General features: G+C 36.2%; 1 protein-coding gene across 1 annotated transcript in view; it reads right to left on the bottom strand.

The window, feature by feature from the left end:
* Positions 1 to 22,886, bottom strand: part of Selenoi (selenoprotein I) — a 53,632-nt gene that overhangs the window by 4,806 nt on the left and 25,940 nt on the right. Inside the window, exons 2-9 of the mRNA XM_077791872.1 lie at positions 21,494 to 21,562; positions 20,824 to 20,932; positions 18,304 to 18,378; positions 12,621 to 12,883; positions 11,437 to 11,545; positions 4,625 to 4,673; positions 2,806 to 2,986; positions 1,383 to 1,565 (exon numbers count right to left, since the gene is read on the bottom strand). Of these exons, the coding sequence (XP_077647998.1) occupies positions 1,383 to 1,565; positions 2,806 to 2,986; positions 4,625 to 4,673; positions 11,437 to 11,545; positions 12,621 to 12,883; positions 18,304 to 18,378; positions 20,824 to 20,932; positions 21,494 to 21,562 (1,038 nt within the window). The remainder of the gene's footprint in view (positions 1 to 1,382; positions 1,566 to 2,805; positions 2,987 to 4,624; positions 4,674 to 11,436; positions 11,546 to 12,620; positions 12,884 to 18,303; positions 18,379 to 20,823; positions 20,933 to 21,493; positions 21,563 to 22,886) is intronic.

Genomic DNA, 22,886 nt, shown 5'->3' with positions numbered 1-22,886 from the left:
GTCCCAGAGTGTTGACAGAAAACATGTTAAGTCAGATGTGGTGGTGCACACTTGTAATCCCAGTGGCCCAGGAGGCTGAGGCAGGATTGCAAGTTCAAAGCCAGTCTCAGCAACTTAACGAGGCCCTAAGCAACTGAGCGAGACCATTTCCAAATAAAATATTAAAAAGGGCTGAAGATGTGGCTCAGTGGCTAAGTGCCCCTGGGCTCAATTCCTGGTACCCCCTTCAAAAAACAGAAGAAAGAAAACATGAAAACATGTTAAACTTACACAATTATAAACATAAATGATTATGCCTCATCAGATTTATCACATTCTCTTTTTCCATAACAATTTCATCTATTTTGTTCTAACCAATGAGGGTTAATTTGGGGACAAGCACTAAGGGAAGAAAGCCCAAGTTTAACAATATGTGCAAGGTATAAAGTTTTTCACAAGCATGACACTGTCCCCCTATTTTAAAAACGTGTATGAGAATATAGAAGTAAAGACATTTTGTTTCTCAAACCAATTCACAGGAGAGTTCTCTTAGAAACAAGAACATCAAACAGAAGCACTTTAAGAGCCATAAAATGTGAATATCCTTTATATAACGCCATTCCTATGAAATTATTCTCTGAATATAAAACAAATGGAAGAAAAAAAATATTATTCCAGATTATTCACACCAGCATTATTAATAATGATGATAATTTGAAAATAACCTAAATTATTAAAATAACTGGGTTATGATTAATAAATTATGTAATGATTAAGTAATCTTCCTTGATGAAATATTGTGCGGCAATTAAAATTCAACCATGAAACTGTGCTAAAATATTTATTAAGGTTTGCAAACACTTCTTAAATCCATTTCCTTTAATTTCCCCCCTTATTTATTATTCTGCTGATAAAGTAAAGCTTCATATGATGCAAAAGCTTTCCTCTACTCTGAAATTTTAATTCCCCTAGTACATTGTTCAAATTGAGCAGGGGAGAAAAGAAGTGCTACAAAACCAAATTATGTTAATGAACAATAAAAAAGCCCCTAACGCTAAAGAAGCTAGTGAAGAAACAGATAACAATGGGATTATCTGGTCCCACATAATTAAAAGCACTAAACAGTTTATAATTCTACTCAACAAGATTATGGCTAGATGTATACTCATTTAAAATAAGAACTAATACATAATAATTATCCAGCTTTAAAAGCATTTATAGTTATTATAACTTAATCATTAGAAAAACAATACTTGATATTGCATTATCTGGACATTATCTCAAATTTAGGGAATATCCCAAAATCCTTTCAGCTACTACAGTAATTTCTTTTAAATTTTTCCATTGCCTCTTTTTCATTATTTATAAGAAACAAATAAAACCAGCTTTACTTGATTACTCACCACTCGTACTCCATAATGGATGTGGGCCAGAGTAAAGCCAGTTGTTAATAAATACAGGAGAAGACTCTCCAGGTAAGAGGCTACTCCCAGGTTCACTGCTATGACAACCAAGAAGAGAGGAACCAGCAACCAATTCAAAGTTGGGCACCGTGTGCTGCTCATTTGACAAACAATCAGCTGACACTTGAAGTTGGTTTGAAAAAAGAAAGTTTAATTAGCAAAGCACTTCCAAAACTAGTCAGTGCAACATTTAAAAACTATTCAAGAACTTAAGCCAACACATTTACATTATCTTAACAGTACTCAACTATTCAGGGGCCCAGCTGGACTCCAGACCCAACCCCCCACACACAGAGCCTCAGAACGTGTCAGAAGAGACTGGAAAAAGCCTGATGCGATAGCACATGCCTGCAATCAGGAGGCTACTAGGGAGGTTGAGACAGGAGGACTGCAAATTCCAAGGCCAGGTAAGGCAACTTAGCAAGATCTTGTCTCAAAATAAAAAATTTAAAAAAAGGGCTGGAGATGTAGCTCAGGGTGAAACACCCCTGGGTTCAATCCTCAGTACCAGACATGTACACACATGCACTCCAACTCACACCCAAAAGAACCTGAAAATACTACTGAAGTCACTAAATCCTATTGGTTTCAAAGAGCACAATAAAATAATTATCAACATGTTCTGTCCTGATGTTATTACTAAGTTTCTGATTTAAAATATTTTAAAAATCTGCTTATTATAATACTACGTGAGTTCTCAAATTATCCACTTGTCAATATTTCTAAAATAAAAATTGTGTGTGTGTGTGTGTTTATTTGTTCTAACTGGTTATACATGACAGAAGAATGCATTTTGACACATCATACATAGATGGAGTAATACTCCATTCTGGTTGTACATGTATGTGATCACTATGCACATAAGGTAACAATGTTTCATTCTACTATCATCCCTACCTCCATACTGTCTGTGTGTTTTGTACTGGAGATTGAACCCAGGGGCACTTTACCACTAAGCCATATCCCTAGTCCTTTGTAGTTTTATTTTGAAACAGAGTCTTGCTAAATTGCCGAAGCTAGCCTTAACTTGCCATCTTTCCTGCCTCAACCTCTGGGATTATGGGTACACCTTACTGCATGGGTTATAGATTATGATTTTCAAAAATTTTTCATTTGTTGGTTTTTTTCTTTTTGGTACTAGGGATTGAACCCAGGGGAGCTTTACCACTAATCCATATCCCCAGCCCTTCTAATTTTTATTTTGAGACAGGGCCTCATTAAAGTTGCTTTAAGCCTCACAAGTTGCTGAGGATGGCCTCAAACTTGGAATTCTCCTGCCTCAGCCTCCCAAGCTGCTGGGATTACAGGCATGCCCCACTGTGCCTGGCTATATGATAATTTTTAAAAGAAATAAATATCTTACTGTGATGTTGGCAAAAGCTGTTCCAACCATATAGTAGAATACTCTAGGATGTAGCTCTAAAATATCTGAAGGTGACCAGAGGATCCAGGCTGTAGACAAAATGAAGAGCAAACATGGAGAAAAGAAGGGAACCATAGCTTCATAGACTGAATTGTGTTTCAAGGTGTTATTTTTATAGCTTCTGGAAAAAAAAAATCAAGTAATACAAAGAACATTATTACATATAAAACTTATATAGTACTTTGCCATTTCCAAAGTATTTTCACATTTCTTATTTTACAATCATAATTATCCTATGGCATAGATAGAGCCACATTATTATGGCCATAACTTCACAGCCAGGGTGAAAATAAGAGAACTAAACTTATATAACCTGATTCAAGAGGCATGGCCAGTATTTTGGCACCTGGTCCCCATCCCCCCCGCCCCCGTCTCCTTTTTTTAAAATACTTTTTTAATTGTAGATGGACATAATATCTTTATTTATTTATTTTTATGTGGTGCCGAGTTTCGAACCCAGTGCCTCACACATGCAAAGCAAGTGCTCTACCACTGAGCTAAAACCCCAGTCTTGCCTGGTCCCCTTTTTAATCTCTTTAAACCAAATTATCAATTGCTGTGTCAAGAATGTAAAGATGAATACAATTTGGTCTTTGTTCTGTGAAATATTCTAGTAGGCGAAACAAAGTGAACATGAAATAGCAGTATTACTTTAATACATTAAAAGTAAGATGTAATGCACACAAAGACCCCGAAATAAGACTGCCAATACCACATCCTGGTATCTGTAAACACACAGCAAGTAATCCAATATGTTTGCTCATCTAGACACACCCCCAAATTCCAATCCTGCTATGGGTCACATGACCCTGGGCATTGTGTTGTCTAATTAGAATGTAATCATTATATTCTGAGGGGGAAATGACTCAATCTCTACAGACTTAGAACTCCAAATTTTATGGCTTCTATAAATGATTACCAGTCACAATAAACAGGGAAGATTCAAGACCTTAGCTTGACATGGATGTAATTCTGTGAGACACAGAACTAAAAGATGAAGGAGAAAGTTTCAACTAGAGGAAACAGTAACAGAGGAAACAGCAGGAAAAAAAATTACTGAGAAGGGAAAGATCCCACCTCCCAACTCTTTCCCCTGAAGGCAGGAATTTCTATGCAACTGCTATTTGAGAAAAGTCAGCCTAAGTCCAATTTTAACTTACACACATTCAAAAATTATTATTTTATACTTTTGTTAACTATACTTACAGATAACTTACAAAATTGAATGTAAACACATAAATATTTAAGAGGAAGATACTCTCTCACTATCAAACTAAAAGACTGGTGAGCCCAAAACCATAAAAAAAGAACAAGTAATTCTGTGATATGGTTGAATTGACTACATTAGCCAAAGATACCCTAATCTCATTCTAGATTCAAAATTCATATTTCATAACCATTTCAAAATGTCCAGACTCAGAAAAGAAAAACAGATCCTTAGAATTGCTGAATTTTTTCACATTTTTTTGCCCAATTAAAAAATAAAATACTGGGGCTGGGGTTGTGGCTCAGTGGTAGAGTGCTCAACTAGCAAGTTCGAGGCCCTGGGTTCGATCCTCAGCACCACATAAAAATAAATAAAATAAAGGTATTGTGTCCAACTACAACTAAAAAATAAATATTTAAAAAATAATTTAAAAAAATAAAATACTGGGCTGGGGATATAGCTCAGTTGGTAGAGTGCTTGCCTCACATGCACAAGGACCTGAGTTCAATCCCCAACACCACAACAAATAAATTAATTTAATTAAATACTTACCTGAAAAAGTTTAATAAACTCATTGGAAGAGTCACAAATATTGCACAACCTAAAGGAAAGAATACTTAAATTATCATGAATTATTAAAGAGTTAGTATATTATAATAACTGAATTCTTGCAAGATACACAATGTTTGTAGATCCAACAATTTTCAGGCTCAAGTTTATTTCTGTAATAAAAACTAAATACATTCCTAAGAGCATTTACAACTGGGAGAGTGCCAGTACACTTGGGTGAGTCAGAGCACAGACTCTAGGAGCTAGTCTGGGTCTTGATACCAGTGGTGTCATCAATCACTTAAGTGACTTCAGGCAGTCAGACTTTTAGTGCCTCAGTTTCCTCATTTACAAAATAGAGGGCAAAGTAGTGCCAACCCCATAGGGTTTTGAGAATGTAATAAATTATTAAAGATACCTGGAACAGTGCCTGGTATATAGTAAATGGCAAAGTAAATGTGAGTTACTAGAAGGGGAGGATAATAAATGGATCTTGCTATTTCTTATTTACATATGCTTTTAACCTCCCCAGAATTTCCCATTTCTTCCCTCCCTATCCCACCCACACCACAGTTCTTCCCTCTCAAACCTAAAAATAATGATGGCCTTCCCAAGACATTCTATCAATGATTTCTACTGCCTTGTTTACTCTTATTCTGTCATTTCTTTCCAATTGCCACACTTTTCTGTTGTTTTCAATTTCTTAGCATTCTTTTATTTAGTCTGCCCTCTACTGTGCAGAAATACATTCTTGAAAAAGTTTTCCTAATGATCAAATTTAGTATGTTTTCTCATTCTTGACGCATGGTTTCATTGACTATATACTAAATGCAATTCTTTCCTCATTCTGCCTTTGTGATTCTGTTCTCCCAGTGTTCCTATTAACCACCTAACCATTTCATTTTGTCATTTCTTGGAAACTCAACTTCCTGCATATTCCTAAAGGGGTGCTCCACTCTCAAGAGTATTTTCTTTTAAAGCTTAACTACATGCTTCCAGCCACTGAGCAGTTATGTACTTTTGGGCAAATCAATCAATCCAAGTTTCAGAGTCCAGCAGTATAAGGATGGTTTAAATGATTTTCTAGTGTCCCTTACGTCTTTAAAAAATCTGAATCTATGGTCTATACAGTTGTAAATCCCTGATCCTTCCCTCTTTCAAACTTCAAATTAATACACACATCTCAAAACTTTCTGAACATTTCACTTCAATGTTTCATTATTGGTCCTAGTTTGTCTACTCCAGATTTCCCGGGACTATATTGGTGGTTTGAGGGTCAATACAGCTATCACTTTTAGGATCAACAGTAGAAAACATTCTTATTCCTAAGGTACTTGGCTAAAAACAGATGAAAAAACTAGAACCAGCAGAAATCTTCCCAAAGGTGAATTACTCTGCTACTTCCAAACTTAACTGGAATAAAGTTTGCCAAATCAGATTATATTAAAGGGAAAAGAAAAAACAAGGGGAGGGGAGGGGAGATAGTAGAGGATAGGAAAGATAGCAGAATACAACAGACACTAGTATGGCAATATGTAAAAACGTGGATGTGTAACCGATGTGATTCTACAATCTGTATACGGGGTAAAAATGGGAGTTCATAACCCACTTGAATCAAATGTATGAAATATGATATGTCAAGAGCTTTGTAATGTTTTGAACAACCAATAAAAAGAAAAAAGAAAAAACAAAGTGATGACCTTCATGCCCTCAAAAATGTTTAGTAGCTTACTCTATGTCAAGCTGGGAAGCACTGAGGGAAACCAAAGTTAAGTGAATTAACCCAGGATTTCTTGTAGTTCCAAGTAACTGGAAAACAGGTGTTGAAAATAGGTTGATGGGCTGGGGTTGTGGCTCAGCAGTAGAGCACTTGCTTAGCACGTGCAAGGACCTGGGTTCAATCTTCAGCACCACATAAAAAAATAAATAAAATAAAGGTACTAAAAAAAGAAAATGGGTTGAGATAAACTAGCACAAGATTTGCCACAAAGAGTAATTCTAGTTTTAAAAGTCTTGAAATAGTTTTAAATATAGCAAGCATGTGGAAAGCCTAAGGTTGCCAAAGAAAAGGACAGCATCTTCTATTCCTTCTCTCAACAGTACTTAACGTACAATCTATAAAGAGTATTTAAATGTTTAGCTGGGCACAGTGGCGCATGCCTGTAATTCCAGGGGCTTGCAAGGCTGAAGCAGGAGGATCGCAGGTTCAAAGCCAGCCTCAGCAACTGGGTGAGGCCCTGAGCAACTTAGTAAGATCCTGTCTCTAAATGAAAAATAAAAAGGGCTGGGGACGTGGTTCAGTGGTTAAGTGCCCCTGGATTCAACCCATGGTGCACACGTGCACACACACACAAGGGCTAGATACTTAAAATATACAGAAAAGGAAATATAAATGGCTCTTAAACACTAGAAAAGTTCATTCACAATGTAAAAAATGGAAATTTTACAGACATATCTATCTGCACGCGTTTATCCTTTACTAACAATTCTACTAGTAGGGCTTTCTTCCACAATACCCTAGCAAAAACATGAAAAGACAGATACAAGACTATTCACTTCAGCAATTTGTATAAGAGTGAAAGACTGGAAGCAATCCAAATGTCTATCAATAGGAAGCTGATTAAACAAACTATTGGGTACATCCATGCAATGAAGTACTGGCCAGCTATAAGAAGGAATGAGGAAGATCCTTATGTATAGTATGATCTCTCGGATATACTATTAAGTGGGGGGAAGAAGCGAAAAAAAAAAAAAGTACATATAGAATGCCATGGAAAGGGGTAATAAAATGAAACACATATACACACGCAATAAAAACATGAAAAAATAAGCCATAAAAATTAAACATTAAGAATGGTTACCTATGAAGGTAGAAATAGGGTAGTGATAGATGCTATACTTTTTTTTAATACACTTATAAATTTGTCTTTGTTCTCATGAATAGTTCACAGAATTATAAAGCAAAAATAAATTTCAAAAGAAAAAAGTAATTCTTGAAGTCAAAAGTGAAACAAACAAGCCAGGTGCAGTGGCACACCTGTAATTTCAGCAATTCAGAAGGCTGAGGCAGAAGGATCACAAGTTTGAGACCAGCCTCAGCATCTTAGTGAGACCCTCAGCAACTCACAAGACCTTACCTTAAAAAATATATATATTTAAAAGGACTGGGGATGAAACTCAGTAAAAGCATCCCTGGGTTCAATTCTCACTACCAAAGGGGGAAAAAAGACAAAACAAACAAATACACATAAATGTCCATGTCCACAACTGGTATCAAAACCAGAGTGGGAATTCTAAAATAAGTAACCTGATTGGACACTTATAGTGGAAGAAATGAAAGAACAAATGAAACTGCAAAAAAGCTGAAGATTCAGATGGTGAACCCCAGAAGCAAGAAAATCATAGAGAGATCAGCACCAAAATCTCAGTAATAACTATACCCAAATCTATGGCTGACTACTAAACTATACCGACATAAGGGGGACACATGAACACAGGGAGACACACACACACACCCACACACATAAAACAATGCTTAAAAAGGAGCAGCTGAAAGCTGAAAATGTCAGCTATTATATACCCTGAGGACACAGATTTCTCTGGCTGAGTTCAATGTCTACTAGAAAAAAAAAATTAAAACATTCTAAAATCTCTATAAAAATTATCCACAATGTCTGACTAACAGATTATCTTTCTTTCTTTCAATGATGCTGGGGATCAAACACAAGGACTCAAACATGCTATGCAAGCACTATATCACTGAGCTATGTCCCCAGCATATAATGTCTAGTTTCCAACCAAAAAAAAAAAAAAACCCTGCTAGATATGCAAAGAAATAGAAAAAAAAGGGAACCAACAGAAGCTGACTTTAAGTAGGCCCAGATGTTAGACTTGACAGACAGATAATAAAGGAGCTATTTTAAATATGTCCAAAGTGAGGTAGGAAAAAAGGTCAGATAGGAGAATCTCAACACAGACATAGAAAGTATAAAAAGAACCAAATAGAAATTCTAGTGCCGAAAAGTTCAATAACTTAGGGGCTGGGGATGTGGCTCAAGCAGTAGTGCGCTCGCCTGGCATGCGTGCGGCCCGGGTTCGATCCTCAGCACCACATACAAACAAAGATGTTGTGTCCGCCGAAAACGAAAAAATAAACATTGAAATTCTCTCTCTCTCTCTCTCTCTCTCTCTCTCTCTCTCTCTCTCTCACTCTCTCTCTCTCTCTCTCCTTTCTCTAAAAAAAAAAAAAAGTTCAATAACTTAATTTCAAGATTCACTAGACAGGATCAACAGCAGATTGGAGATGGCAGGAGGGAAAAACTGAACTTAAAGATAAACAGAAATCAACCACTACAAAAAATGGATAAAAAAAAATGTTAAAGATAACTTAATAAAGCCTCAGAAAATCACCTGTATGACAAAATCAAACAAATCTGTGTAACATACGTGTAAGTGCAGTTTTACAAGAAGATAAAGAATTAAGCAGAAAAAAAAAAATATCTGAAGAAAGAAACTATGGCTGAAAATATCACACATTTAGTCAGAAATATTAACTTATATTTAACACACAAAAAAAACTCAACAAATAGGACAATGTGAAGAAAACTATACCTGGGTACATAGTAGTCAAATTGTGAAAGACAAAAATAAAAAGTGACTCTTGAATCAACAAAAGAAAAATAACACTTTACACACCGGGTGACAATAACATGTGAGCTGATTCAGAAACAATGGATGCTGGAGGGCATTAGAATAATACATTCAAAATGCTAAAAGAAAAAAATTAAGGAAACATTTTCACATAAACAAAAACAAAGAATATACTGCTACCAGCTCTGCACTACAAGAAATCCTGAAAGAATTCTTCAGATTTCTGAGAAAGAACACCAGAACCTAAGTCAGATATACAGAAAGGAATGAAGTACAGCAGAAATGGCAAACCCATGGGTGAGTACAAAAGACTGTATTTTATAAAACAGCCTATGGGTTAGATAGGAGCAGTGGTGTAGTTGAAACAATATTGCAACTGGTACTGAAAGCAGTTGAAGAAAAGTGATGATAACATAGGAACTAGTACATAAAAGTAGAAGGAACTACCATCAGTAATAGATGTTCAATTCTTTTTCATAATAAATGGCAGTGGGGAGGCTGAATCCTCTACTTTGGTAGTCTGTCTGCTGTACCCAAAGAAGGCGACCTTCCACAATGGCACAGAAAGCCACTCTACCTACTACCAACCTTTCATTAGCACTCCTCTCACACTACGGCTCCAGGCTACCCCAACCACTTTAGCACCACCAATTTTATCAGCAGAAACTAACTAGTATAAACCCTATGGTTCTTCTAAACAATCTATCTGCTGGGAAAGCTGTTTCACTTATTTGTGTAGAAACAAGTGGGGTTTTATTTTTATTTCAGAGGGAAGAATTCAGAAGAATGTAAAGCTTTAAAGAAAATTATGTACCTATTAAAGTAAATAATATTTTAAATGTCTCAGATCAGACATATTTTTATGCCTTATCTTTAAATTGAATATTTAAATGTAAAATGCAGCAAAACTGCCATAAGACAAGCTGCTTAAAACACAGGAGTCATAAATAATAGAAGAAAAAAAGCAACATTTTCATGGTGAAGCTATTACAGTTCATAATGACACCAGAAAATGAACATTTGGCTTGTAATCCCAGTGACTCAGGAGGCTGAGGCACAAGGGTAACAAGTTCAAGACCAGCCTCAGCAACTTAGCAAGTTCCTAAGTAACTTAGGGAGACCCTGTTTCAAAATAAAAAAATAAGAAGAGCTGGGGGATGTGGCTCAGTGGTTAAGTGCCCCTGGGTTCAATCCCCAGTACAGGGGTTGGGGGAAATGAACATTTAATAGATCATAGGGTAATTTCAAAAACATGTACCATCCAGAACCACAGGAAAAATGCCCAAAACCATTCCTTTTCTGAAAGTCAGTGACGAATACGATTTTTTCAGTTTCCAAGCCTGACCTAATTTCCATTCTATTATCAAAGTTAATCATCAGAACAAAGCAGGGTTGTTTTTTTGATAAGGGAACAGAGCAATAGCCTACATATATGTTTTCTACTTCTACAAAGGTCCTTAGTGCTATTCCTGGTGTCCCAAAACAACTTAGATTCCTCTTCCTCTAACCATACCATTAATACTCTCTTGTACTCAGTCAATTATCCTACAGATATCCTCTTTGGCTAAAATCAAAAGGGAAATATTACCACTATCAAAAACTCTAATCATTCATTGGAATAAAGAGGACATCTAAGAGGAAAAGAGGCTGACTTTCTCAAGTAGACAGATTAAACATCTACCTACATGTGAATCCTCTAATATAGTCTATATTAATTTGAATATTTCCTTTAAAAGGCCTGTGTGATCTATTTTGGCATTTCCTATTTATTAGAAAAAGCTTCTGGGCTGGAGATGTGGCTCAGCGGTAGCGCGCTCGCCTGGCATGCGTGCGGCCCGGGTTCGATCCTCAGCACCACATACCAACAAAGATGTTGTGTCTGCCGAGAACTAAAAAATAAATGTTAAAAATTCTCTCTCTCTCTCCTCTCTCACTCTCTCTCTAAAAAAAAAAAAAAAAGAAAGAAAAAGAAAAAGCTTCTTACTGAGCAAAAACATAAAAGAAATATTATTTTCCTTGATGTCTAAATTGAAATCCTACAGGTTTGTAGAACTATTCTGCTTATTAGAGGACAGGGAGAGAGGCGTAACTTCTACATATAGTCAATCACTGGCTTTTGAAAACAAAGTGATGGTTAAAACAGGCTTCGACATGGAGCTTCTTACCAATAATCATTGTTGTGAATAGGTCTCTATATAAGAAATTAAACAGGAAAGGTTCATACCAGGCCTCAACTCCCACAATTGCCGTCACTATGTAGACAAAAGAAATAGTCTGGAAAGAAAATACAGACAAAAGTATACAGAGGCATTAACAGTTGAAAAGCTCAGAAGCCAATATTGCTTTATGCAGCATTAAGTCTAGTCAAACAGTTTTAGTAAAAGCAAGAAGTATGCTTAAATTTGGTATGCGGCAAGTTTTCTTGCCTTCAAAAAAGAATCTTCCCCCAAAAACACCATAAAATAAATGACTTCTAGACAATGCAAGCAAATGGTCATCATCTGAAGCACTTTAAGTCACCTCATAAACTGTGTAAGCCATAAGATGATCCAGTTTGACCCCCAACTGCCTTCTTCAAACACACTCCAACTTTTGATTTCTTTACTGGCGGTTTAGGTGCAAATGGGCAAAATGGCAACACACAAAGCTGGGATTCAGAAGCAAGAGAGTTAACAAAGCCTATTAAAGGAGGAGAAATCTCTCTACTCACGAAAAGTTGGCAATAAAGACAAAAAGTCAACAATTACACATGTACATCTTGCTTTACAAAATCAACAGCTCAAGTGAATGAAAGAAAGCATTAAATTTGGGGCATAATAGTGGTATTATGATTATGTTTTCTAAGGAGTCTATCATTTAAAGATATATAGCAAAATATTTACCACATTTTCTTTAAAAGAACTAGGAAGGGGGCCTGGGGTTTTGGCTCAGTGGTAGACCACTTGCCTAGCACGTGCAAGACCCTGGGTTCAATATTCAGCACCACATAAAAATAAAAATATAAAATAAATATACTGTGTCCAACTACAAATAAAAAATATATATATTTGGGGGGGAAAAAAAAGAACTGGGAAGGGAGCTAAGAGAGAGTATATATGAAACTATACTGCCCATATCCTGCTAGCTCCTGAAGCTAAGTTAACAGATGCAATAAGAGTTCATTATAAAATTCTCTCTACTTTTGTATGTTTGAAATTTTCCATAAATAAGTAAAATTTAAAAAATCTTTTTAATGTTTTTAAAAAGCACACATCTGTTCTAATCAAAACAGCAATAAGGAAGGAATGACAAAAAATTTTCCAAAAATATAGTGGTAATGTTAAAAACTTAAAGCAGAACACATACTTACCACCTGGCTAACGTCATAGCCCCATGGCAGAAAAAGAATTCCTGTGTTATATTTTTCCCAGTGAGACAGGATGAAAGAAAACAAAACAACCCATAATAGGAGATAAAGAACAAAAACACTGACACCAGTTGGTCCTCGTCCAAAGATGGAATACACAGTTACAACAAAGTAAACACATGACCAACTATCCAGGCCATGGTCAAAAAGCTCCCCTAAGGGGGTGCTAGAATTGGTTCTGCGGGCTTGCTTTCCATCCACACCATCTGCAACAAAACACACATCACAAGAAAAAGGTCAACATCTGTAACAGTGGGAAAAAATAATCCCCCACACACATACACACCGCCCAGTACCAGGGATTGAACCCAGTGGCCCTACTGAGCCATATGCCAAGACTTCTTCTTTTTTTTTTCTTTTTGAGACAGGGTCTCGTTATGTTGCTTAGGGCTTCCCTAAGTTGCTGAGGCTGATTTTGAACTTGTGATCCTCCTGCCTCAGCCTCCTAAATTGCTGGGATTACAGGAATGCATGACCACACTTAGCTGGAAAAACTCATGGTTATTTATTTTTAAAATTTATTTGTTCTTTTTGGATATACATGACAGTAGAGTGTATTTTGACATATTATACTTACAAGGAATATAACTTATTCTAAATAGGATCCCATTCTTGCGGTCGAACACGATGTGGAGTTTCATTGGCCGTGTATTCATATATGAACATAGGAATGTCCGATTCATTCTGTCTTCCCTATTCCCATCCCCCCTCCCTTCCATTCCTTCCCTTTTCAAAGTCATTTTTAAGAAACTGTGGGGGGATATCAGTACATTATAGAAACCTTAAGTGTGGCTGCCAGTCAGTACTAATCTAATCTTTGATTACTAATCTAATCTTTGATTACTACAATTAAAGATTTCACAAATAAAATATAATTTCTCAAAATTTAATCTAAAAATAAAAAATGTTCTATTACACTGAATGGTGTTTAACTTTAGATCTAAAAAAGAAGCATTCTACCTGGCCTCTGAGTTATTCCAAATCTGCTTACCAACTAAATTGTTCTGTTAGTCACAATTTCTCAAGCTTCCACAGAACAGTCAATAGCTGTTCATTACAATTTATCTAAGCACTCCTTGCTTTAGGATCCAAAAGTGCTTCAGTCATAACACCTATTTCATCATGTGTGAAATTAAGAGTCATTTCTTTACAGATGTACTGCTTCCATGATTTTAAGGGCTTTCAAACAATGTTCTACAAATATAAGAAATAAGTTTGTTGAACCTGTACTATTCTTTTTATTTTTATTTATTTATTTTTTTAAATATTTATTTTTTGGTGTAGATGGACACAACACAATGCATTTTATTTTTATGTGGTGCTGAGGATCGAACCCGGATCCCACCAATGCTAAGAATCTTAGATTAGATGGGCATAGTGGTACATGCCTGTAATCCCAGAAACTCAGAAGGCTGAGGTAGGAGGATCACAAGTTCAAGGCCATCCATGCTCAGCGACTTAGTGAGACTCTGTCTCCAAATAAAAAATTAAAAGTGTAGGTACACATACTTGTAATCCCAGTGGCTCGGGAGGCTGAGGCAGGAGAAAGCGAGTTCAAAGCTACCCTCAGCAAAAGCAAGGCACTAAGCAACTCAGTGAGACATTGTCTCTAAATAAAAATACAAAACAGGGCTGGGAGGGGCTGGGGATGTGGCTCAAGCGGTAGCGTGCTCGCCTGGGGCCCGGGTTCGATCCTCAGCACCACATACAAACAAAGATGTTGTGTCCGCCGAAAACTAAAAAATAAATAAATAAATATTAAATTCTCTCTCTCTCTCCTTAAAAAAAAAAATAGGGCTGGGAATATGACTCAGTAGTTGAATGTCCCTGAGTTCAATCCCTGGTACCCCTCCAAAAAATTTTTAAATTGGCCAGAATTATGGCCAATGGTAAAGAGCCCCTGGGTTCAATCCCAAGTACCATTCACCCCCTGCCAAAACAAATTCTTAGAATAAATTAAGTTTGTGCCCTAAGAGTGTTTACATTTGAGAAAGAACAAAATATGATAATTAAAGGTACAGTATAGTATTGTCACAAAAAACAAAATAGTCCAGAAAAGGAAAGGGTTCCCTTCAGGCTAAGATAATCTAGAATGGCTTTTAGGACAAGATGAAATCTGAGTGGGGACATAAAGAATGAGTTGGATTTCAGTAAATAACAGATAAGAAGTGTGCCATTTCAAGAAGGGGGATGAAGCAACAAACAATGAGGGAAAACCACAATGCAGGTTCAGAAATACAGAGATGAAAGAGCACAATGAGGTTTCAAACAATGCACATAGTTTAGTTTGACTAAAAGCTAGTATGCGAAGAAGGCAGTATAAAAAGGCTAGAAAGGGATATAGAGACAATTTAAAAGTTCAAGGGAGTAAAGTAAGCTACTAGAAGATATCTGAATAGGAAAATGACAAGAGTAAAAGCAGGGCTTTAGGAAGACTCATTGTCATCATGTGAGTGACTAGAAAGAGAGGACAATCATTAGTAAGCCTATATCGAGATGAGTCTAATGGGAATGAAAAGCTGGGGGCAGATGAGACATTAAAAAAGTAAAAAAACAAGGGCTGGGGTTGTGGCTCAGGGGTAGAGCGCTGGCCTAGCATGTGTGAGGCACTGGGTTTGATCCTCAGAACCACATAAAAAAATAAATAAAGACATCATGTCCATCTACAACTAAACATATTAAAAAAAAAAAAAGTAAAAATAAGAGAATGCCATAGAAGACAAGACAGAAGATCTAAGGATAAGACAATCTTCAAAGTTCTAGTGTAGGTAACTAAGAAAGTGGTAGTAAAGAGAAAGAAGAAAGAAGCAACAGCAGTTAAGAGTGATATAAAAGATGCAGAGGACAATTTTAGATACTGTTTTTAAAGAGCTGGCAGGATACTCACATGGTAATGTCAAGCAGCTCAGCCCAAGGGACTTGGAACTAGCAACTCAGAAGATAGATGAGGACTAGATATAAACATGGGAATCATCTGAATTAAGAATGTTCAGTAAGAATCAGGGACTAGGGTTGTGTCTCAGTGGTAAAGCACTTGCCTAGAATGTGTGAGACACTGGTTTCAATTCTCAGCACCACATATAAATAAATGAATAAAATAAAGATTCATCTAAACTGAAAATAACTTAAAAAAAAGTTAGTCCCATTATTCCTTAAAAAAAAAGAATCAGGATTACCATGGGAATGAGAAGAAAAAAAAAGCTAATGTTAAAGCACAGTGGAACACCTTCATTTAGGGCAGAAAACAGAGACTACTACAGAGAGAAGTACAGCAAAACCAAGTTAAAATGAAAAGGGGCTGGGAAGATAGTTCAGTGGTGGAGCACTGCCTGGCGTGCAGGAAACCCTGGGTTCAATCACCAGCACAGAAAAAGGGGAAAAAAAGAAAAAATTCCAGCCAGGCATAGTGTCCTACCTCTATAATCCTAATTATTCAGAACAGCATGAAGAACACAGATCCAGATCCAGACTGCCTAGGGTTAAATTTCAGCTCCATATTTATTAGCTGTAGACTTTGAACAAATTACTTAAATTTTGTTTCTCATGCAGGAGAGTTCTAAGTTCAAGGGCAGCCTAGGCAATTGAGCAAGACCCTGTCTCAAAATAAAGATTTTAAAATGGCTGAGGAGGGCTGGGATGTAGCTCAGTGGCAAAGCATCTATCTGCCTTGTATGTGCAAAGCCCTGGGTTTGACCCCCAGTTCCAAAACAAACCCCCCCAAAAAGAACCCCCACCAAAATAAATAAATAAATAAATAAAATGGTTGAGAATGCAGTTTGGTGACAGAGCACTTGCCTAGGATGCATGACTGCCCTGGGTTTGATCCCTATTACTGAAAAGAATGAAAAAAAGGAAGAAAGGGACGGACTCCTATTATTACTATGTTTATCTTGTTCACCATGGTATTATCGCCGGTGCCTACATCAGTCTATGGTAAAGAGGGCATTTATAAATACTGTTGATGGAATACATGCAAGGATGAATTCCAAATTCCTGCCTGAACCCTGCAGATCTTTATTATATAGGGTTGCAAAATTTTCTGCCCTTATGTAGCTAAAATGTTTCCTAAAAGTCTATCCATATTACTCCCAGGCTTAACAATTTCCTACTTTCAGTGCAACTTCTGCGCAGCTAGACCATAGTGAATTCCTGAAATAGCTATTAAATCTGTTTACATTTTCTCACCCACTCCAGTTCCACAAATTCAGGTATGTTTCAGATTTATTTTTTTCTTAGAAGGGAAACTTAGGGACTATCCCACATATTATGAAAGATATCCCCCTTTCTGCAGCAAAATGGATGCATAGCACACGTAGCAGAATAAAGACTATAAACGGCCTCACATTAGTTCAAGATAGGTCTTACAACGAATACTTCTTGTTAGGCCGGGTTTTTTGCCAGAAAACTGTGGGCCTGAGGCAACAGGTAAGACGGTACAGGACATTAAGTGATTTTTGTGAAATGCTGTTATGAAAATAAGAGCCCAGAAGCCACCCTCAATTTCCCCTATTCCTTACAGCAGTCCTGAACAACCAAATCATTAGCAGCAATTAAAAACTTGTTCGTTTTTAATAATAAATTCAAAAAATTATATAATAATAACATATTATTATTATTCCAAATCTTCTACCTAAATATATAACTTTTAACTAAGGTTTCCCCTAATTCTTCTAGGCTTCACTGATCTCTTCCTTCTCTAAACTCTTACAGCTCTGGTCATCCACTATATCAGCATTAATATACCAGGTTATACTGGTTTTATGAGAACAAGTCATTTTTATTTAAAAAGACCTAAGCAACTTGAAGTCAGGGTCTACTATTTTATATCTATTTATAAACTATATACAGAATACCCACCATGTGTTAGACACTGCTCTAGGAATCCAGGATACAGCAATGAACAGAACAGTACTCATCCTCAAAGAACCTAACATTTTAGTTAGAACAGAGAGATGATAAATAAGCAAGTAAACAGAAAATGTGTTATATGGATTTAAGAGCTATGGAGAAAAACAAAGCAGGAAAGGAGGACTGAAGGATGCAAGATAGGCCATACAGATAATCCCACTGGAAAGCACTGCAGGCAGAATAGACATTATGGGCCTCACACAGCAGACCTCCCTGACCACTAGACTACCTCTACTGAAAATGAATTGATCACTTCATTATTTGTTCTCCCACTGTGCTGCTACAGCATCTCTCTCACCATTCTGCAATCATTTGCTTTGTCAGTACTGCTTCCCAAACTGAAGGCAAATCTTTTGTGTTGAGCACCAGATAATAAATATTTTAGGTTCTGTGGTCCATACTCAAATGTCTCCTTAATGCCAGAACACAGCCACAGGCAACAAGTAAGGGAATGAGTGTACCTATGTCCAGTAAAACTTTACTTATGAAAACAGTCAATGGGACAGATTTGGCTTTCTAGGAGTAGTCTGTCAACTCCTATCTTATACTGTGAGTCCCCAGAAGTGAATGACAATAGGTCTCAGTGAAAATTCAAAAACATTTACCAATTTGAACTGGATATTAATAAACCCTAATGAAAATGAATTAAACATAGGAGAAAATGTTAATGCTAATTTACCAGCCACTGACTAAAAATAAGTATTTACCAATTTCTTACCAAGAGTGTAAGCCATAAAGTTGAGGATGCCCACAACAATCCAAACCCAATCAGGTACATGCTTGTGACCTGGTGCTGCAAAAGAAAGTTACTATTTTAATACAGTCTAACTACAATTAATTCTTACCATAGCATTTACTGCCAATGAGAAGTGTTTCTATTTATTACAGATTAAAGTACCTTACAATATATTCTGAATGCATAATTAAATATTAAATTTTATCAATAAACTCTGCCAAAACCAAAGTAACTCCCTGACCTCTCATTAACAGTAAGTAATTATATTGACCTTTTATTATAACTCAAGGCTGAGTGTTTATCTTTACATGAAAATTACTTATAAGCCTAGAATAAAAAATAATGCATTTTTAGAATTTAAAAAGTGCCTGCACTTGATCTAATTCCTTTTCTATAACTTTATTTTATGCATTTATTTATTTATTTAAGTGTGCTGTGGGTTGAACCCAGTACCTCAAAAGTGCTTGGCAAGCACTTTACCATTGAACCACAACCCCTGCCCCTAATCTAATTCCTGTTACAATTAGCTATAAATATTATTGAGTCTTCATCCTATACTTTCTCACTATATTATTAATTAGCAAACAAAAGATCTTTTGATTTGGGTAAAGGCAGATTACCTCAACCAGATGATTTGGGCATCAGAACCATCTGAAATGTCTGGACTTCACTTTTCCCCGCTATGATAAAACTGAGAATCAGGTGGTCTGGGTTCTAGGCCTAGCTCTGTAATCAACCAGCATACTGCCTTAAAGATATCATTTAACCTCTCCTATCTTGCATTTCTCAAATATATTGGGACTAGATGGTTTATTTAGTCCTTCAAGTTCTATGACTTGGGGAAATATACCTAACATTTATAGATTTTTAGTTCTTTTAATAACTATGTAATAATTTTTCCCAGTGATTGAACCCAGGGTGCTTTACCACTCACTGAGCTACACTCTTAGTCCTTTTTATGTTACTTTTTATATTGAGACGAGTCTCATGAAGATATAGAGGACCTCTCTGAGCTGTCCAGGCTGGCCTCAAACTTTCGATCCTCTTGCCTCAGCTTCTCAGGTTGCTGGGATTATAAGCATGTACCACTGTGCTGGCTGAGTAAATATTCTTATTTAGAACAGTCATAGAAAATAATATTTCGGGGCTGGGGATTTGGCTCAAGGGGTAGCTCGCTCGCCTGGCATGCGTGCGGCCCGGGTTCGATCCCCAGCACCACATACAAACAAAGATGTTGTGTCTGCCGAAAACTAAAGAAAATAAATAAATATTTTAAAAAAATAATAATAATAATAATATTTCTAGTTACAAAAATACATTTTAAGGGTGTCCTGAAAATACAAAACAAACAAAAAACCCTCAGAATATAAAAAACATGGTTTATGAAATTTAATCTGATTATTCATGTAGTATAGTACTTTAGGGGCTTCTCATGCTTTACAGTTGGCATTCAAGACTTCAATTACCATTTTATTATATATACAGAAGCTATGGTTAAGTATCATTGATAAGAGTTCAGCATATGTATAATTTCAATATTCAGAATTTCTATAACATCAAAGTCCCAAGTGTCTGAAACTCCAAATTATCCTACAAAAACAATACTGTGAGTGGTTGTTGATTTTTCCAGGTCAGTCCACACAGTCTACTCAAACCACCACACAACTGACTTATAATACTATGATTCCTGACTGTATCATTTATAAGTATTCTTAGAAATATATTCTAAGTTAAATGCAAAAATTATTCATTCACCTTCACCTTTCTATTCCTTTCCATTCAATCAACTGGCTGAGCAAAAATAAATAAGTAAATAAACCTTGTCTCCCACTATCCACCCACCATCCCAAAACTCTAGGTTCTCTCCAGATATAGCCTGGGGTGAAGGCTGGGTATGGGAGAAAGCAAAGGCAGAAATGTGTGTGAAAAACAATGCTGGAGCACAGAGGAGGAGCAGGCTGAACACTGGCTCCAAAACTGCTTCTGCTCTCTAAGGGTCAGACGAATGTCAAAAATATTTAAGGTCTTAAGAATCATTTTCAGCGTATCTGGGTCATTAAATGCCAGTAAGAAATGAGTAGTGGGAAGGACAGATCACATCCCCTTTAGATGAAAGGGGATTTTTCTCCCATAACTAAAAAAAAGGAAAGTGACATCTCTGGATTGATAGGTATACTGGGCTCTACCTGTATTCATTTTTAGACAGTTTAGCAATCCTAAATTTCTGTCTTCATGCAACTCTATTCTTTACTCGCCAAAACTTCATTGCTTTTTACAGAGCATGTCTAAATTCAGTGGCAAATTGATATTATATTTCCAGAACTAAATGGAAATATACATAACATATATACACTTGATTTTTAAAAACAGTTCTGACATCTTACATAATATCCAAAACTTTTCAAAAAAACAAGCATCTTAATAGAACCAGAAAATAACCAACCACACCTAATTTTTCCCAACCTAGATGTTTAAAATTTTAGATTAAAGTAATATTCTTACCTGAAGCATAAAAGTCAGGATCAAAGTATGTCATAAGTAGAAAGTTAAATACAACCAGCAGAAAGCCAGAGAAGGTTATCAGATTGGGAGCCAACCAAGTAGGAAATGCCTATTTTTTCAAAATTAATTACAAAACAATTAGATCTCTGTTCAATAAACATACAAATTTAAGTCATAATATAAGCTACAAATTTGAAAGCATATGCAAGAATCATATATATTAAAATATAAACTATAATCTCTAGTTGATAGAAATAAACATTTCATTCTGTTCTCTACATTTTAAATAATTCTATAATCTTCAAACTTTTATAACATTAAATTCTTTTTAGAAAAACTGAAAAGGCATTTCACAAAAACGATAAATGATGGTGTATAAACAGATTTCAACAATGATGAGATAAGTAAATCAAAAGGTATGTGACTATGGGAAGGGAAAAGGGTGGTTTCTCTACATATTTTCTTCTTATTTTTTAATAACTTTTTTATTTTTTATGTGGTTCTGAGGATCGAACCCAATGCCTCACACACGGTAGGCAAGCATTCTACCACTTAGCTACAACCTCAACCTCTCTAAATATCATCTTAAACTAAGAGCCGCATCCATAAAACAGGCTAAAATACTTGAAATTTACTAAAATAAAAAGCCCGTGCCTATTAATTATCTTACCTTCACTAAAGTGTTCCAGAATGGATGCATGATGTACAAAGAGAGTGGGTTGGTATCCACAGCACTGTACTGTTAAGAAATGAAATATTCAGTTACTCCTTGCTCACTAACAAGGAGGAAAATATTTCTCAAAACCACAACACAAAAATAACCGGGAGAATACATCTATTTATATGATATCCTCAACTGAACAAATAACTGGAATATCAATATAAATAGGGCAAAGACTGTAAGTATAGTCAGGTAGTACTTTTACAGTGAGGGGGAAGGGTCACAGAGAAAGTCTAACGATCAATCCCAAATCATGGAGTTAATCACACAGTGGTTGTTTAATTCACACATACCTATTCAGAGCCCAAATTGTCAGGATAAAAACTCACTCATCCTTCCCTCTAAACCAATTTTATATTGCATACTTGTTCATGGTTATTACACAGGATCAGTAAAATGAACACTGTATGCATTCAAACACTGTTGACTACACACTTTCTCAAACTCCTTTATCCCTCTCAACTTATAGGAATCTAGTTGTTCCCCTGCTCCCCCGCCGCCTTTGATACGGTTACTAAATACACTTAGAACCTATACAACCCTGGACAAGTTACTTAACCTCTGTGTCTTAATTTATTCACCTGTAAAATGAATTATGACAGCCCTTACCTCAAAGGTTTGTCATAAGGATTAGATAAGTTAATATGTGAAATACTCAGAACAGTACCTGGCCCACAGTAATTACAATATTAAGTATTAGCTATTATTATTATTAAGTGTATTCCTAGCACCAAAGAAATGACAGACCCCTTTACAAGAGGAAAGAAGATTGCATAAATAAGCAAAGAAGACAAAAATAGGGTATAGCTGTATGGTGATGGAACTTGTTCTCTAATTACTGGGCTACTCAGTAAGAATTCAAAGGAAATTTTAACAGATGTGTATATAAATTTGTAAAACTTTAAGAGTCATGTTGAGGGGCTTAGGTTGTGGCTCAGTGGAAGAGTGCTCACCTAGCAGGTTTGAGGCCCTGGGTTCGATCTTCAGCACCACATAAAAACAAATTAATAAAAAATAGGTATTTTGTCCAACTACAACAAAAAAATATTTTTAAAAAGTCATGTTGATACTCTCTCTCTCTCTACACACACACACACACACACACACAGAGAGACACACACGAGAACTTGGCATGTAAGAAGCACTCCACATGGGCTGGGGCTGTAGCTCAGTGGCAGAGCACTTGCCTCGCATGTGTGCAGCACTGGGTTCAATCCTTAGCACCGCATAAAAAAATAAATAAAATAAAGGCATGCTGTCCATCTACAAATACGAAAAAATAAAAAATAAAAGAAGCACTCTATTGATTCCTCAAAAGCTTAAGAATGCAACCAACACAGGA

The sequence above is a fragment of the Urocitellus parryii genome, chromosome 12 (assembly GCF_045843805.1).
Source record: "Urocitellus parryii isolate mUroPar1 chromosome 12, mUroPar1.hap1, whole genome shotgun sequence".
In the NCBI taxonomy this organism is placed as follows: domain Eukaryota; kingdom Metazoa; phylum Chordata; class Mammalia; order Rodentia; family Sciuridae; genus Urocitellus; species Urocitellus parryii.
Note: the sequence above shows the minus strand (reverse complement) of the source record. Positions and strands in the feature narration are given on the sequence as shown.